An 18,319-nucleotide genomic window follows, 5' to 3' on the forward strand; every position below is an offset into this window, starting at 1 on the left:
TGACCTCTGGATTCACCAGCTCTCAATTATGTAATTTGGTTTGCATAAATTCCAGGTTTTGTTCCTTCTGACGATGCCAAAGCTCAGTTCTGAAAAGTCAACCCTTGTTGCAGCCCTGGGCAATTCCTGAAGCCATCTTTGAAATAGAGAAGGAATTAGAACAAGACGAAGATTTTCCCACAAAAGAACTTCTTTGCTTAGAGATGTGCATATACTGTACAGTAAGCCCATACGAACTCTTTGAGAGAGCCATGGTTTTTCCCTTTAAAGCACTAGGTGTCTTTTTGGAGACTGAACAAAAACTGTTCCTGGTTGTTTTTACAACTACGTGCAATGAAGTGGCTGGGCATGCAAAAGCAGGCAGCACCTTCTGAACCAATCCTGCAAACTCGCCAAAAGACACAGTCACTTTATCGATTTCAAGAGGGGGCCCTGCAGAGCCATACTTTGAAAGCTCTGTGTGAAGCCCATTATCATTTTCCAGTGACTTATAAGAAAGGAGTTGCTCATTGTAGAACTGGCATTTTCCCACTTTTAACGAACAGTGTATACCAGTGATGGCAAACCTTCTTTTCCACTGGTGCCAAAAGCGCGTGCATGCATGCTATCACACTGACGTGAATGCCCACCCCCATAATTCAGTGTCTGTGGAGGCCAAAAACAGCTAAACCTGCCCCTCACCGAGACCCTCTTGAGGCCATAAATGGCCCATTTCCTGACTTCCGGTGGGACCAGTAGGCCCATTTTTCACCCTCCCCAGGCTCCAGAGGGTTCTCTAGATCAGTGTTTCCCAACCTTGGCAACTTGAAGATTTTTGGACTTCAACTCCCAGAATTCCATTGAAGTGATTCCATTATTCCTGTTAGTATCTAATCTCCTGTATGGCTTATGATTTTAAAACATTTTAATAATGATTATTTTTGACATGTTTATTGTTTTATATCCTTACTATATGTCAACCAGAGCCACTTTTTGCGAGATGGATGGCCATATAAATTTGATAGAAATAATAAATAAATAATTATATAGTCAGAAAGAACAAATGAGCGGTACAAAGAAAAAATCGGTAGAGGTGCTACAGAAGACTACTGTCATGAAGTAACATTATCTCAAATCCAGTTCTCCAAGTCCCTTTTCCGTCCTTTACTGGAAATTTTCTTCACAATTTTCCATTCTCTTGTGCAGCTCTTCATATCAGTATTTGTAATAGCTCTGAAGTAACACTGCCAGAGGAGTTAGCAGGGGGCCTTTGAGAGAGTGAATTCAGTTCAAACGATAAATAACCAGGAGATTCACAGAAGAGAACCAGTGAGACAGATTAATTGGAGGAAGATTTTCTGTCCTTAGGGCATCAAAAGCAGTGGGCCCCACGGGAATTTCTGCATTTATTTATTGGTACCCTGCTGCAATATAAAAGCCACCTTCATGAAGAATAAATAAGCCCAGTTTGGATAAGCAGCACGAGTAATTGAATAAGACAAACAAACACCCTTAGGCTCTGCCTATTTGAGGCCTCAGCTATTTGAAGAGTACATTATTTTTAAAAATCCAAGTGACCTCTCAGGGACACCAAAGGCTTTCTGCAACATTTACATTAAACTTCTTGGGAAACCCATTTTTCTTTTTTAGTTCCTGCTCTGCTGCCAAGTAGTGGCTAGATAAAGACCGCCATCTTGTGAATTGTGTCTTACACTGCAACGAAGTGATAATAGGAACAAAATTAAGAACTAGAGTAGGTGGTATCTGGTATGAAGCAGGACTCTAGACAGATTGTCAGCCCTGATTTATAATCACTGAAATATTTTGAACAGTTAGGGCTTTCCTATTACCTAAATGGGAAATTGTTGCTTAAATGATTAAAAAAGTGGATTTTTCATGGCAACCATGATGTTTTTAAAGGCTCTCATAGTCCATCATAGCTCAGAAGACTGGGCTGAAAGAACCTGATTATTTATGCAATCCCAAGCGAGAATCTAAATGGCTATTTGTTTCTGGGATTTGGAAAATGAGCAGGTGGGAATGTACTGTTAGTAGCTTGACATACATATAACAGTTCATTTAGTAGCCACTCAAAGTTACAACATCACAGAAAAAAGTGACATGACCATTTTTCACCCTTACAGCCATCACGGCAGGGGTGTGAAACTCGATTTCATTGAGGGCCACATCAATGTTGTGTTTAACCTTGGGGGGCGGTGGGGGTGTGGCCATATGGCTATAACCAGCTCAACATCATTCCTAAGAGGTCAGTAAGGGGTGAGTACAAGTGCACTAGAGTGCCTTCCGTCCCCTGTCCTATTGCTCTCCTATATCTCCTATTCCTTTCTTCTATTCCTATATCTCTTCTTCTATTCTTTCATTGATATGTTCTATTACTATATTTTCTTTTCTATTCTTTCATAGATATATTTTACTATGAGTATCTCCGCTATAACCTTCATCATGTATTTTACTATGTGTATATAGATATATACCCACTAAAACCCTCATTGTGTATTGAACTAACTAACTAACTAACTAACTAACTAACTAACTAACTAACTAACTAACTAACTAACTAACTAAATAGTGTGGCGATCAGCAGAGGGAAAGATCTGAGGCGTCAGGAGGGCCCACTACAGAGCCGGCCAAGAGAGCCGCCCACCGAGCCAGAGTTGCAGGGAAGCTGATCCTGGGGCGAGCAGGCGGAAGGTCATTTTTTGTAACTCTCCATGTTGCGCTGGTGGATGGGAGGATGGAGCTCTCCCCCCTTTTATCACAGCAGCTCCAGAGCCTTAATCCTTGCCTTGCCTCCTCTTCCTTGCAGGCAGGAGTGCAATTCAAAATGCTGCCGGAGGCAGAATCCAGGGGAGCCGAGCCAATCTAGCGGAGTGTTCACAACGCTGTGGCAGAGGAAGTTGGTAAAACTCAACCAACAATATTACTAAAGTACAGGTCTTGTATCGGTGCCTTGCACCCTCTCTCTCTCTCTCTCCTGGCTGGGAGCTGCTCTTTTTGCGGCGGGCACTCTTTTGGCTGGGGCAAGCCATGCCCACAGAACTGGTAGGGAAAAATTTTAGATTTCCCCACTGGTGCTAACTTTCTAGAAGGTGTTTGAATACTGCCAAGAAAACGCCTCCTCCCCAATCATCCTTCACACCTTCTCCGGTGGTTCTCAACCCAGGGGTTGGGACCCCTTTGGGGGTGTGTGTTGAACAACCGTTTCACAGGAGTCGCCTAAGACTATGAGAAAAGACAAATTTCCCATGGTGTTGGGAACTAAAGCTTCTATTCTGGCGCATTGGGACATATCTTTACAATCCGACAAATCAGGCGTTTATAGTGGAGGTGTCCCTCTAACCTTCCTGCCAATCAGCTTAAAGCTCTGTTGGGAGAATAGGTGCTAGGGTTGGGGGTCACCACAACATGAGGAACTATATAAAGGGGTCATAGCATTAGAAAGGTTGAGAACCATTGCCTTACCCTGAACTTCTTCCACTCTTGTCTATTAACTATTAAAGTATAATGCCGCACAATGGGCACAGTGCTGGAACTTGTTTAGTTTAGTTTAGTTTAGTTTAATCAGATTTGTATGCCGCTCCTCTCCGCAGACTCGGGGCGGCTCACAGCAATAACAATACAATGTAAAACAAATCTAATATTTAAGTTAATTTAAAAAACACCACAAATTAAAACCAATCATACATACTAGCGTACCATGCATAAATTTTATAAGCCTAGGGGGAGGGAACATGTCAATTCCCCCATGCCTGATGACAGAGGTGGGTTTTAAGGAGCTTACAAAAGGCTAGGAGGGTGGGGGCAACTCTGATATCTGGGGGGAGTTGGTTCCAAAGGGTCGGGGCCACCACAGAGAAGGCTCTTCCCCTGGGTCCCGCCAAACGACATTGTTTAGTTGACGGGACCCGGAGAAGGCCAACTCTGTGGGACCTAACTGGTCGCTGGGATTCGTGCGGCAGAAGGCAGTCCTGGAGATATTCTGGTCCAGTGCCATGAAGGGCTTTATAGGTCATAACCAACACTTTGAATTGTGACCGGAAACTGATCGGCAACCAATGCAGACTGCGGAGTGTTGGTGTGACATGGGCATATTTAGGAAAGCCCATGATAGCTCTCGCAGCTGCATTCTGCACGATCTGAAGTTTCTGAACACTTTTCAAAGGTAGCCCCATGTAGAGAGCATTACAGTAGTCGAGCCTCGAGGTGATGAGGGCATGAGTGACTGTGAGCAGTGACTCCCGGTCCAAATAGGGCCGCAACTGGTGCACCAGGCGAACCTGGGCAAACGCCCCCCTCGCCACAGCTGAAAGATGTTTCTCTAATGTGAGCTGTGGATCAAGGAAGATGCCCAAGTTGCGAACCCTCTCTGAGGGGGTTAGTGACTCCTCCCCCAGGGTGATGGACAGACAGATGGAATTGTCCTTGGGAGGCAAAACCCACAGCCACTCCGTCTTATCCGGGTTGAGCTTGAGTCTGTTGACACCCATCCAGACCCCAACAGCCTCCAGGCACCGGCGCATCACTTCCACTGCTTCGCTGACTGGACAAGGGGTGGAGATGTAGAGCTGGGTATCATCTACATACTGATGATACCTCACCCCATGCCCTTGGATGATCTCACCCAGCGGTTTCATGTAGATATTAAATAGTAGGGGGGAGAGGACCGACCCCTGAGGCACCCCACAAGGGAGTAACCTAGAGGTCGACCTCTGACCCCCCAGTAACACCGACTGCGACCGACCAGAGAGGTAGGAGGAGAACCACTGAAGGATAGTGCCTCCCACTCCCAATCCCTCCAGCCGGCGCAGAAGGATACCATGGTCGATGGTATCGAAAGCCGCTGAGAGGTCAAGAAGCACCAGGACAGAGGATAAACCCCTGTCCCGGGCTCGCCAGAGATCATCCATCAGCGCGACCAAAGCAGTTTCCGTGCTGTAGCCGGGCCTGAATCCTGACTGCTGAGGACCTAGATAATCGGCTTCTTCCAAGGACCGCTGGAGCTGGAGCACCACCACCTTCTCAACAACCTTCCCCATAAAGGGAAGGTTGGAGACTGGTCGATAGTTATTAAGAATGGCTGGGTCCAGGGAAGGCTTCTTGAGGAGGGGGCGCACAAGTGCCTCCTTGTAGAGATCTGGGAAGGACCCCCTCCCCAAAGAAGCGTTGACAATCTCCTGGACCCAGCTCCATGTCACCTCCCTGCTGGCCGAAACCAGCCAGGAGGGACACGGATCCAGTAAACAGGTGGCGGAACTCACAGCTCCAATGGCCTTGTCCACTTCATCAGGTGTCACCAGATCAAACTGTTCCCAGACAGGTGGACAAGTACGTGCCCCAGTCACCTCAACTGATTCGTTGTCAGTCGACTCTGTATTCCAATTAGAGTCGAGGTCCGCTCGGATCCGAGCGATTTTATCAGCGAAAAACGTGTTAAAATCCTCGGCACTACTCTGCAAGGGCTCCCCAACTCCCCCCTGATTAAGAAGGGAGCGGGTCACTCTAAACAGAGCGGCCGGGTGGGATTCCACTGATGCAATCAAGGCGGAATGATACGCGCATCTTGCCGCCTTGAGCGCCACTTTGTATGTCTTAACATGTGCTCTTACAAGTGTTCGATCGGATTCGGACTTACTCTTCCTCCATCGCTTCTCTAGACGTCTCTTCTGGCGTTTCAACTCCCGGAGCTCCTCGTTGAACCATGGAGCTCTACGGGGTCTAGTGCCATGGAGAGGTCGCAACGGCACAATTCGGTCAAGAGCCTCCGCTGCAGCCTTGTTCCAGGCCTCAGCCAGAGACTCTGCCGAACTGTGTACGAGTGTATCTGGAATAACCCCAAGCACCTTCTGAAAACCCTCTGGATCCATCAGGCGCCTTGTGTCTGATCAATATCGAATAAAGTACAGCTATTAACTTTCTGTGATGTAGAACATACTCTGCTCCCTCGACAGCAATTTTGCAATCATAACCCACTGCTGATTCCAAATTTGAATATATTCAGTTTTAATTTATTTTATTATTTTTATTTACTTTTATTTATTTCCACCTTTATTATTTTACTCACGACAGCGAACATGTCCAACACACCTTCTTGCTCCTCTTTCCCCCACAACAAAAACCTTGTGAAGTGGGATGGGCTGTGAGATACTGACGTGCCCAAAGTCATCCAGCTGGTCTACTATTGAATATCCAATTATTATATAACTGGTTTACAATAATTCCAAGCCAGCTATCTCACAACCTACACCTGTGCATTGATTTTGTTTCCTAAGTGAAGAACATAGTGTTTGTTTTTGTTAAGTTTCATTTTATTACTTTTAGACCATTTTATTAATCCATCAAGTTCAGTTTGAAACTTTTGAGTCATTTGCATATTTGTTAAGCATTCTCTCCACTCTTCAACTAGGTCTTTAATAAAAATATTGAAGAGAAGAGGCCACAGAATTGAATCCCACTTGAGATTACTTGACGCTATTCCCCATTTTGATCAGAGATGATTGATTAACACTTAGAATGATTTTCGGCCCAACTAGATTACAATTCTTTCCACAATTCTTTCCACAATCTAAATTGTGGAAAGAAATTATTTCATCTTCTTCATCATTAGAAACACGAACTGTCTTGCTTCTGAATGTAATTATAAATCTATTATTGCATATTTATGCCCACTTAATACTGTATAGACTAATTCCACCAAACTTGATGAGATACCAGAATGGACATTTCTTGCATACGTGCAAAGAAAAGATAAAAGCAGTACATTACTATTTCAATAAAACCAAGAATTTTCTCCAAGCCCAGTCTGAAATGTTGTAGCCTATTTCTTATCTCTTCACCTTTTTGCATCTCTCATAGACAGATTGTCTATTGTCAAGGTGTGTTTTTGCATCTCAGGTTTTGTAAACATGAGCTTGAGATCATCTCAAAGTGACCACATGGAATCAATCATGGTGTGGTATAGTGGGGACTATTGCCTTCTTCAGTTTGCTTCAACTACCTAATACAGATTATAATTCTAGGATTTCCTAATTGTCTCCCCTCCAAATATATTTGTACCCAAAAATATATTAATTGGGCTTAGTGCTGTTTTCCCCCCAATCAGCTAGGTATAAGTCAAGGGTGACTCATTTAAACCTATATGCCAGAAGCACAATAAAACTTAGTTTTATCTAAAGCAAGTTTACACTGTTCTAATCAAGCATCTTGTTACCTGGAGTGGCCATACAAAGGTAAAGTATGAAGACAAAGCTATTGTTTGTTTTCTGATGTCTCCAAGCCTCTGATGAGTCTTGGCTAGTTAAGTTTTCTTGGCAAGATTTTGAAAGTGGTTTGTCCTTGCCTCATTTCTGGGGCTGGGAGAAAGTGACTGGCCCACAATCAGTGTTCCCTCTAATTTTTTTGGGGGGTGGGCGGAAAAGTATAGTGTCTGAGCGGCAGTCCCTTTGGGACTGGGCAGCACAGAAATAATAAACAAACAAACAAACAAACAAACAAAAAACCCACCCTGTTTTGCCTCAGAGAATTTCAAAATAAAATACTGTACTGTGTGTCTATAACAGTGAGCTCATAATAGGGCAACTCTATCAATATCAAAATGCCACTTAAATAGTTGAGCTAGTTTCAAACTAGATTTTGATTTTCTTTCTCTCTTCCTTACTCCTATTCTTTTTCTTTCTCTTTTCCTTCCTCTCTTTTTTCTGTTTCTCTCTCTTCCTCTCTTCCTCTCTCTCTCCTTCCCTCTCACTCTTTCCCTCTTGGCTTCTGGGCAGGTTTGGAAAACTCTGAGTTGATGATGATTTTTAAGTGAGCGATTGCTCACTGCTCAGCTTAGAGGGAACTATGCCCACAATCAACCATCTGGTTCTGTGCTTAAGGTGGGAGTAAAACTTACAGTCTCCCATTGATCTAGAAACTGTAGAACTAACATCACATTTCAAAGAGATGTTATATTAAGGTAATTATCTTTCCGGTAGGCTTTAGAAATAAGTTAGAAACAAAAACAATAACGAACGCATTCAAAACAGCATTTTGCATCTGAATTGGTGTTAGAGGGATAGAGGGAATCACACACATATAAACACATAGTGAAAATTGTAGTGGTTCTCTTCTACTGTGTATGAGAATAATAATAATAATAATAATAATAATAATAATAATAATAATAATAATTTATTAGATTTGTATGCCGCCTCTCTCCGAAGACTCGGGGCGGCTTACAACAATAATAAAAACAATGTCATAGCGAAACAAATCTAATATTAAAAAAGAAAGCATATAAAACCCTATCATATTTAAAAACCAAACAACACATACATACCAAACATAAAATACAAAAGCCTGGGGGAAGGTGTCTCAACTCCCCCATGCCTGGCGATAAAGGTGGGTCTTGAGTAGTTTGTGAAAGACAAGGAGGGTGGGGGCAGTTCTAATCTCTGGGGGGAGTTGATTCCAGAGGGCCGGGGCCGCCACAGAGAAGGCTCTTCCCCTGGGGCCCGCCAAACAACATTGTTTAGTTGACGGGACCCGGAGAAGGCCAATTCTGTGGGACCTTATCGGTCGCTGGGATTCGTGCGGTAGCAGGTGGTTCCAGAGGTACTTTGGTCCAATGCCATGTAGGGCTTTAAAGGTCATAACCAACACTTTGAATTGTGACCGGAAACTGATTGGCAGCCAATGCAGGCCACGGAGTGTTGTAGAAACGTGGGCGAATCTGGGAAGCCCCACGATGGCTCTCGCGGCCGTGTTCTGCATGATCTGAAGTTTCCAAACACTTTTCAAAGGAGGTGATGAGGGCATGAGTGACTGTGAGCAATGACTCCCTGTCGAAAACTCAATTGCTAAGATGAGAAATTGAGAAACTCAAATGCTAAGATGAATGCTTATCCATGCTAATACATAACCTGGATAACTTTACCTAAAAATACTGTTCACTAGTTTGTGTGGTACTTACACTGACATGTCACTTTATGCAGAAAGAAAAACACAATCTCAGCAGGTGTCTGGGCATGGGAGAGGTTACAGACAACTTGCACAGTGGCAAATCAGACCACACTAGCTTCTATCATAAGAAAGGAATAAGTGGGCATCTCAGGCAGATTATTTTAGCATACCAATTTTTTAAAAAATGATAGCAAATGGTTATATCATTAATTATTATCACATTTTATTCCCATGTAGTAGGGAGTACGAAGAAATTTTTTTATCAAATAAGTCAAATTTAATTTATTTTTTTGAAAATTAAGTCAAATAAATCAAATAAATTTGCTGTTTTTCCTTCAGACAATAACATTCTTGAACTTGACATTTATTAACATTTACATTAACACATTGACATTTCAAGTGTGCTTTGCATATGCTGTTCCTGAATATTAATCTTATTCAAGCATCTCTTTATTGCTTCAATTGATAGTAAGCTACTATTTTTATACTTTCCCTATGTCGGTATTAAATCACAGACACATCCACTATTCATTTATTTGTATCTTGCTTCTCACTAGGAGTTCCAAGCAGAGGCATTAGATAGGACTAGCTTGGATCAGATGCCTTCATGTGAAGTTCATGGGCAATAAATCTGATTTAGACCAGAGGTTTCATTATTAGACTAAAAAATGCATATACAGTGGTACCTCATATTACGAACGCCTCTTCTAACGAACTTTTCAAGATACGAACCCGGTGTTTAAGATTTTTTTGCCTCTTCTTCCGAACTAGTTTCACCTTACGAACCCAAGCAGCTGCTGCTGGGATGAAGGGGTTTCTTTTTTCCCCCTTTTTTGAAGAAAGAAAAGGGAGGGGCTGCTTGGAGTAGGAAACATTTTGCAGAGAACAACGTGCTTGCAAAGGAACTGAAAGGGTGTATTTTTAAGAAAGAAAAGGGAGGAGGGAGGGGCAGCTTGGGGGAGGAAAATTTTTGCAGAGAACAACGTGCTTGCAAAGGCACTGAAATGGTGTCTTTTGAAGAAAGAAAAGGGAGGGGCGCCCCCCTTGCCTTTCTTCCTTCCCACTCACCCTTTAGCCTAGCCTTGCTTCTTCCACCCGCCCCTTTAGCTGCTCCTCCCTGCCCTCTGTTCGCCTCCCTTCTAAAGTTTGGGATTTTCCTGAAGGATTTGCAGGCATTATTTGCTTTTACATTGATTCCTATGGGAAACATTGTTTCATCTTACGAACTTTTCACCTTACGAACCTCCTCCTGGAACCAATTAAGTTCGTATGATGAGGTACCACTGTATTTTGGAAGGCAATTAACCAGCTTTTCTTGACTTCTGCTGATTTGTCAGATCCATGTGATATTTATTTTATTTATCATATTTAGATAGTGCCCATCTCACTCTCAGAGTGACTTTTGGTGGTGTATAGCAAAAAGGTATTTCCATAAAACGTTTCAGGGACCTACACCTCAAAATCTGATGCATAGTCTCAGGCTTTAGCGTTTGGCTCATGAATTAGGCATCCAAAGCACCTACTCTTACAAAATGAAAAAATAATATTCTCGTAGATTGAGACAGGTGAGCTAATTTGATGTGGTGGTTAAAGCACTAGACTAGAAATCAAGTGATCTGAGTTCTAGTTTCTCCTCAGGTTGGGCGACCTTGTGCCAGTTCCTCTCTCTCAGCCCTAGGAAAATACAAAGGGCAAATATTTTCCCCAAAAACCTTTGCCAAGAAAATTGCGGGGACTAATCCAGGCATAATTATAAACTGACTGGAAAGCACCCGCACAAACTGAGGTGGAGGGACGATAAAGGCCTGACAGATGGGAACCCTGCATTTCTTTCTGGGAAGGTGACCATGTCAAACTAATCCATCCATTCATCCACAGACAGAAGTGGCTCGTCCCTCCCACCCACCCCAAATTGCCACTTAATTGACTTCTGAGGAGTACCCTTGCTTCCCCCAAGGCAATTTCACACCCACACCCTTATTCTCGTAGAATTCTTTATTGGCCAAATATGATTGGACACACAAGGAATTTGTCTTTGGTGCATATGCCCTCAGTGTCCATAAAAGAAATGATACATTTGTCAAGTACCACACTTAATGATTGTCATAGGGGTCAAATAAGCAGGAAAAAAAATCAAAAGAGAAATCTTAAGGATACAAGCAACAAGTTACAGTCATACAGTCATAAGTGGGAGGAGATGGGTGATAGGAATGATGAGAAAAAACTAGTAGTAACAGTAGTGCAGACTTAGTAAATAGTTTGACAGTGTTGTGGGAATTATTGTTTAGCAGAGTGATGAGGTTGGGGGGTGGGGGTGGGAAACTGTTCTTGTGTCTGGTTGTCTTGGTGTGCAGTGCTCTACCCATTTTGAGGGTAGGAGTTGAAACAGTTTGTGTCCAGGATGTGAGGGGACAGTAAATATTTTCACTCCTGCAGTATACAAGTCCTCAATGGAAGGCAAGTTGGCAGCAATTGTTTCAGCATTTGTATTAGCATTCTTCTCTATGCCCTGTCGGGGCTCCATTATAATGGATGATGGGGAGAGGGGGTCGTTTAACGAAGTGGAGACCCTAAAAACATCAAATGCTCCTTGATTAAACAGAGCAGAAGAAGATGCAGAGGAAGGCCGAGCTCCTGGGCTCGGAGGGCTGGTGTGAGTGTGTGTGTGTGTGTGTGTGTTTCCTAAAAGCTTTGCGCCACAGCTTCTTCCCCTTCCCGCCGCCTCAGCGCCGCCTCTCGTGCGCCTCCTTCCGTGGGCTCTCGGTGCCCGGCGGGCATTTTCCGTGCCTCCCCGCGGCTGCCATACCCAGCAGGCAGAGCTCCTTTTTTTCCTGTCCCCCCAAGCCTCCCGCCTCCCCCTGAGGCGGCGGCGGCTCCATCCTCCTCAGCCATAGCGGGGCTTCCTTCTCCCAGCCCAGCGGCGGCGGCGGTGGCGGCTCTTGGCTTCCCGCGCGTATCCCCCGAAGCCGGGGTTGCTGCAGTGCCCCCTCCGGGGCTGGGGGCGGCGCTGGGCCCGGCCGTCTCGGGGCCGGATGGAGCCTCTTGGCCGGGGCCGGAGCAGCACCTCCTCGGCGAGGCCGGGCTGGAGGGTAGGGGAGGCCAGAGCCCTTTGTGTATGCGAAAGCGGGGATGCTGGCCACCGCCTCCCGGGTAAGGGGCCACCTTCCCTTCCCTTCCCTCCGGGGGAAAGAGCTCCTTTCCGCCGCCTGCAAAGGTGTGAGGCTTCCCCTCCTTCAGCGTGAGGGATTCCCGATCGGGGCCGCCTTTCCTCCGTGTCTTGCAAGCCCCCCTTTGCCTTCACTCCGCTCGCTGCGTCTTCATCGCCGCCCTCTACCCTCCTTGCCTCGGGAAGTCCTTCCTCCTCTCCCCAGGGCTTCCCGAAAGATTTCCCGGCCCCTTTGCATCCATTCACGGGTCGACTCAGAGAAGCCCCATCCCGACGACTCTCTTTTCTCTTGCTATCCTACACGCCTCCCCCCCCGAAAATCTCTCCACCCCACACAGATGCGGGCGCTTGTAGAATCCTCTCCCTCTCCTGCCAATCAAAATTGCCCCTCTGCCTCTTTTCTTTTGCTCTCCTGTCTTCCCCGTTATCCTAAGATTCAATGTGGGCATCCCATTTCACCTCATATTCTAGATAAAGAACAACTTTTGAGGGTCACCATTCCTTCCCTCCACTCCACCCCACTGCCTGCACTTCCGTTTTCTTCAAGCAATTAAAAAAAAGAGACGAATAACGTGGTTTTTTAAAACCTATCTGCCATCTAGTTTCTAAAGTAATGCATTTGTTTTGAGAAAAAAAGCAGGGGGGGGAAATCGTTTTTCTTAAGATATGAGAAATTATGACTTCTGTGTTCTTTATTTATTCATCTAATTTATATGCCACCCAACTCCTGAAAGACTCTTGATTGAAAGGTTTTTGCATAGAGAGCATCCTTTATTAATATTGGCCTTTCCCATCAATTCTGATAGCAGGCATGATCTCTGTTGAAGGTTAGAATGGGATGGGTTGGTTAAGGTGGTATCTTTGACGGTTGCTAAAGTTTATTTAAAAAATCACAAACTTGAGCACTATGCTCAAGTGCATATTTTATTTTATTATGAGCCAATTGAGGCTCATAAACAAAGGTGCAACAGGTTGGGTTTGAAGAAAGTATGAAGGGAGAACTTAAGGCGTTTAGGACTTACTTTGTGACTAATTTCATTTTCACATTTTCTGTTTACTCATCTTTTAAAAAGAGTTGGTCGAACATGCATCTTAAGTAAGAGGTTTTCAGAGGAAAAATCTGATAAATAAAATCTAATAAATAAATAAAAAGACAAAGCATTTTGGATGCTATAGTTATAAAAAACCCTGCAAGACATTGGACTGGCAAACCAGTTCTCTTATTTATGAAACTATGTATCTCTAGAGTACAGATATTTGGTCAACTAGTTGCAGAACTGGGAATAAAAAGAGAGATGAAGATGGAAGTAGATGATAGTTTTATAACTTTAATAATATGGCTGTAAAACATGAAAGGCTCTTGTGGCTCTGTGATTTCTAATTTCTGCTTCTCACATGCTCACATTCATTTTTCCCTTCCTATTGTAACTATTACACCAAAGCAGCTATGTTCCTTTGTTCTGTGAACAATACATTTGCTTATATGGTATCCTGCAATCATTGTTATCCTTGCTTTTTCATGTTACAATGTTTCCAATGTGGATTATAATGTAATAAAAATTATGTCTTAGCTTTCACTCTAAATCAGTAAGAATCAAAACTGCGAACTTCATTTTTCTTTCTCTCTTTCTAGAGCTTCTCGTCCAATCGCCCCCCCTTCGGTGCATCCGAAAAATGTGGCAGTAGAAGCCAAAAGTGAACAGGAGAAGGAGAAGGAGACTTCAAGGAACATTCAAGATGGGCATGAGGATCAAACTGAATAGCACTGACCATCCAAATAACTTGTTGAAGGAACTTAACAAATCTCGATTGACGGAGTCTATGTGTGACGTCACCATTGTTGTAGGTAGCCGTTCCTTCCCCGCACACAGAGCAGTGTTGGCATGTGCAGCAGGCTATTTCCAGAATCTTTTCCTGAATACAGGATTGGATGCTGCCCGCACTTATGTAGTGGATTTCATCACTCCAGCCAACTTTGAAAAGATTCTGAACTTTGTTTATACATCGGAGCTCTTCACAGACCTTATAAACGTGGGTGTCATTTATGAGGTTGCTGAAAAATTGGGCATGGATGATTTGCTGAAGGCTTGCCATTCTACCTTCCCAGACTTGGAAAAGTCAGCTGTCACTAAACAGCTTTCTGCCTCAAATGAAAGCCGGCCTAGTGGTGCTTTAGTTGAAGCAAACCATTCTCTAGGTGAAAGTCGAAATAGCGGGGAACAACTAGGATCAGAGCGAAATTGCAATATGCATGCTGAAGCATCCTCTGGCTACAAAGAAGATCCTACCAATGATGTTAGCCACAATTTGATACATCCACAGACTCCCAAAGCTGAAGAGCAGGATGCAACAGGGTCATTTACTGGTGCCATGAGTATAATGACCCAGGCTGGCCTCGGTAATATTAACATGGCTGTTCAAACCACTCTGAACTCTTGCCAGCAATATAAGATCCAGAGCAACGGGGATTATAACAAAAGCAATCTTTTCGCCTCCGATGTCTCCTTAGATATATCAACAAGTAGCAATTCCTGCCCCAGTAATAGTGACCATTCCAAAGATCACGTTTTTGGGCCAATGGATGAATTGCAGCTGGAAGACTTGGGGGAGGAAGACCTGCACTTTGAAGATCCCAGTGAAGAGCTGGGTGCTGCGGAGGAGGTGATAGAGCTGAGCGATGATAGCGAGGAGGAGCTATCCTTTGAGAACGACAGCCGGGAAAACAAGGCCATGCCTTGTCAAGTGTGCAAAAAGGTTTTGGAGCCCAACATTCAGTTAATCCGTCAGCATGCCAGGGATCACGTGGACCTTCTGACTGGCAATTGCAAGGTTTGTGAGACCCACTTCCAAGACAGGAACTCTAGGGTCACTCATGTCCTGTCGCACATTGGGATATTCCTTTTTTCCTGTGATATGTGTGAGACCAAGTTTTTCACCCAGTGGCAGCTGAACCTTCATCGCCGAGAAGGGGTGTTTGACAACAATATCATTGTCCATCCCAGTGACCCTCTGATAGGGAAGGTCAATTTGTTCAATGGGGATTTGGCATGTGCTGCTTGTAGGAAACCACTGGCCAAAGACTTTCATGTGGTCCGTGGCCATGTCTTGGACCACGTGAACGTGAAAGGCCAAATATGTGGCATATGTGACCAGCAACATCTCAACCTTTGCAGCCTGATGTGGCACACACTTTCCCACTTGGGAATTTCTGTCTTCTCTTGCTCTATCTGTGCCAGTAGTTTCGTGGATAGACATCTTTTGGAGAAACACGTGGCTGTCCACCAAAGTATGGAAGAAGCTCTCTTCCGCTGTCATTACTGCGGCCAGGCTTTCAAACTTGAAGCTGCGTATCGCTACCATGTTAGTCAGCACAAGTGTAACTCTACCTTGGACCTCGTCCGGCCAAACTTTGGCGACCGTCTTCATCAGCAAGCATTGCAAAAGCGGAAGCTGACGGAGAAATTCCTAAACGAGGACGTGGCTCTCCAGAACCAACCTGGGAACAGTAAATATAGCTGTAAGGTTTGTGGGAAAAGGTTTGCTCACACCAGCGAATTCAACTACCACCGGCGGATCCACACAGGGGAGAAGCCCTATCAGTGCAAAGTGTGTCACAAGTTCTTCCGCGGACGTTCTACCATCAAGTGTCATCTGAAGACACATTCTGGGGCCCTCATGTACCGGTGCACTGTTTGTGGCCACTATAGTTCCACCCTTAACCTTATGAGCAAGCATATAGGTGTGCACAAAGGGAGCCTCCCACCAGACTTCACCATTGAGCAAACTTTCATGTACATCATTCATTCCAAAGATGCAGAAAAAAACACAGAGAGTTGATGCAGCTATACTGGGGAAGTAAACACTACTTGAGATAACAGTGAAACTTGTTTCAGATTTTTTTTTTAAAAAAAAACTAATATTAATGGTCTGTATACTTTTATTTTCTTAAGTTTCTTGTAGACTTTTCCTTAAATCACTGTCCTGTGAAACAACATCACATTAGATGTGTTACTGTTCTCAACCCCCCATTGTGTTTACCTCCTGCCGAGTTATTTCAAATGTAAGAAATAAGATCTTTTGTCCTTCATCTAATATATTTCCCATCTCATGACTTCTCCCCTCTTCTCACAGGCTTTATCTGACATCATTAGAAGATTGATGCTGCTAAGATGTATCAATGCTCCATACCAGTAGGGCTAGCAGGTGGGAAAGTGGAAAGCATAGGGAAAAATGCTTCTGGTTTATTGATGACAAGGTTTAATTTCCAAAAATTAAAAATGCAATCCTAAGCATAATTACTCAGAAATAAGGCTGCCTTTGTTTTGAGGGAGTTCTTTCCTATTGATACATGTATTGTAGACACATCTGTGTATTCTTCCTTTCAAAAGGATTGCCTTTTCTTATACAGTAGATGTAGCTGTTATGCCAGTCTACAAACTTTAATTGAGAGGAAGCTGATCTCCATACAATGAAAAGCTGACTTCTTTGAATGAAGCTGATATTAAAGGTGCAAGGGCTGGATATGTTTGGAGATTTTATTAGTCGCCATATCTACCTTGCATCTAGCCTTAATTTGCGTTTGCCCTTTTCCAAAGGATCAATTATTTTTTTAAATGAAAAAAAAATCTAGTTTATAACACAGAGAGCAAGGTAAAAAGAGAATACATAGATTTTAGGAGACCAGAGGAAGTGAAATTTTCCAATTTTGGATTAGTTTTCATTGGAGTGGAAAGGAGAAGATGAGAAACAATTGTTAGTTTTCTCAAGGCACACTTATTTTAGTTGTTCAAACAATAAGATTTGATCTGAAGTGCCTTTTTCCAAAATTATTAGGGCATGGAAAAATTGCAAGAGATGAAGTTGCTTTCTTTCTTTTGCAATGCTGCTTTAATGCCAATGTGGAATTCCATCATTTATAATATTTATCTTGAACAAAAATTTGAAAACAATATATTATGCTAGTGCTTAAAATCTTCCTTTTGGCCTACGATATTTTTTTGCCTGATAAAATTTTGTTGGGCTTATTTCTGAGTAAAGATGGGTAGGAATGCACAGTTGTATTTGAAAAGACACTGTTGCCTTAAAACATCTTTGTAAGGGGGAATGAAAGGATTAGAGTTTTTCTATGAGGTGCAAGCAGGACACTAAAAACACTGTTTTTACCTTTTGTTTAGAGTGATTCAGAAGCTTTCTTAACAGTGGCACTTATTTTTACACTTTACAGATTATGGTATTTCTTATATTGAAAATGCCACTCCTCCTTGCCCCTGCTACTATGTCAGATTGTGACACGAGGAATATAGTTGCACTGGTATCACATATGCAACTTTTCTAAAGAATTAAAGCCAATTTGAATATATTTTCATCACATTTAGTTATATGCATAACTTTTCCTCTTCAGAATTGAATTTTATTAACAACAAAACAAATGATTACTTTGTTAAACTTCACAGAGGTTCCAGTGGCATTGATTGACTAATGTTGACTGCATTACCAAAATACATCCAGATTCATTTCTAGAACATGGGAAGTTTTGAAAATATTTTCAACATTTCCATAGCTGAAGGTGATGAAAATTATAGTTCAGCTTATATGCAGGACACCATATTGGTAGAAGTAAGTGTTGCTCAAATAAAGAATTTGTCAAAATATAGGAGCAGGGGCAAGACTACTAACTAAACGGAATTTATCTTGATGAATGATTGTTGGATGCGCAAATTGTTGGAGGCAGGAAGGAATTGGATTTGGGAAGAGGAACTTTCAACGATTTATTTATAGGACTGCCATAGTTGCATTGCAGAATTACCACAATGGTAACCGTAACAAAGAGCTAAATAAAACTCTATGATTACATTTTTAATAGCCCAGATACCATCCCCTCCCCTACTTCTTAATAAATATGTTTCTTGTTGTTCTTCTTGTCATATAGTGCCTATCAGGTGAAATCCAGCAGGTTCTGACAGGTTCTGGAGAACCAGTAGCGGAAAGTTTGAGTAGTTCGTAGAACCGGTAGTGGCTGGCCCCAGAGTGGGGTCTGAATGGGGATTTTGCAATATCCTTCCCCTGCCACGCCCACCAAGCCACACCTACCAAGCAATACCATGCCCAGCAAGCATCACCACACCCAGCAGGCCACGCCCACAATATCAGTAGTAAAAAAATTGGATTTCACCACTGATGCCTATGATATCACAGTCACTGTGCACCAGTGTGGGT

General features: G+C 43.3%; 1 protein-coding gene across 3 annotated transcripts; it reads left to right on the forward strand.

The window, feature by feature from the left end:
* Nucleotides 1-11,991: 11,991 nt before the first annotated feature.
* ZBTB39 (zinc finger and BTB domain containing 39) lies at nucleotides 11,992-15,986 on the forward strand. Of its 3 annotated transcripts, none has more exons than XM_070740685.1 (2): nucleotides 11,992-12,087; nucleotides 13,737-15,986. In XM_070740685.1, exon 2 carries the CDS (start codon nucleotides 13,841-13,843, stop codon nucleotides 15,938-15,940), a length of 2,100 nt encoding a protein of 699 aa, XP_070596786.1. In that variant the 5' UTR covers nucleotides 11,992-12,087; nucleotides 13,737-13,840; the 3' UTR covers nucleotides 15,941-15,986. The 3 variants fall into 3 exon arrangements, with proteins under 3 accessions (XP_070596786.1, XP_070596787.1, XP_070596788.1); XM_070740686.1 differs by having other exon boundaries at nucleotides 11,998-12,151; XM_070740687.1 differs by lacking the exon at nucleotides 11,992-12,087 and adding an exon at nucleotides 12,661-12,713.
* Nucleotides 15,987-18,319: the final 2,333 nt, after the last annotated feature.

This window comes from Erythrolamprus reginae, chromosome 2 (assembly GCF_031021105.1).
Source record: "Erythrolamprus reginae isolate rEryReg1 chromosome 2, rEryReg1.hap1, whole genome shotgun sequence".
NCBI lineage: Eukaryota > Metazoa > Chordata > Lepidosauria > Squamata > Dipsadidae > Erythrolamprus > Erythrolamprus reginae.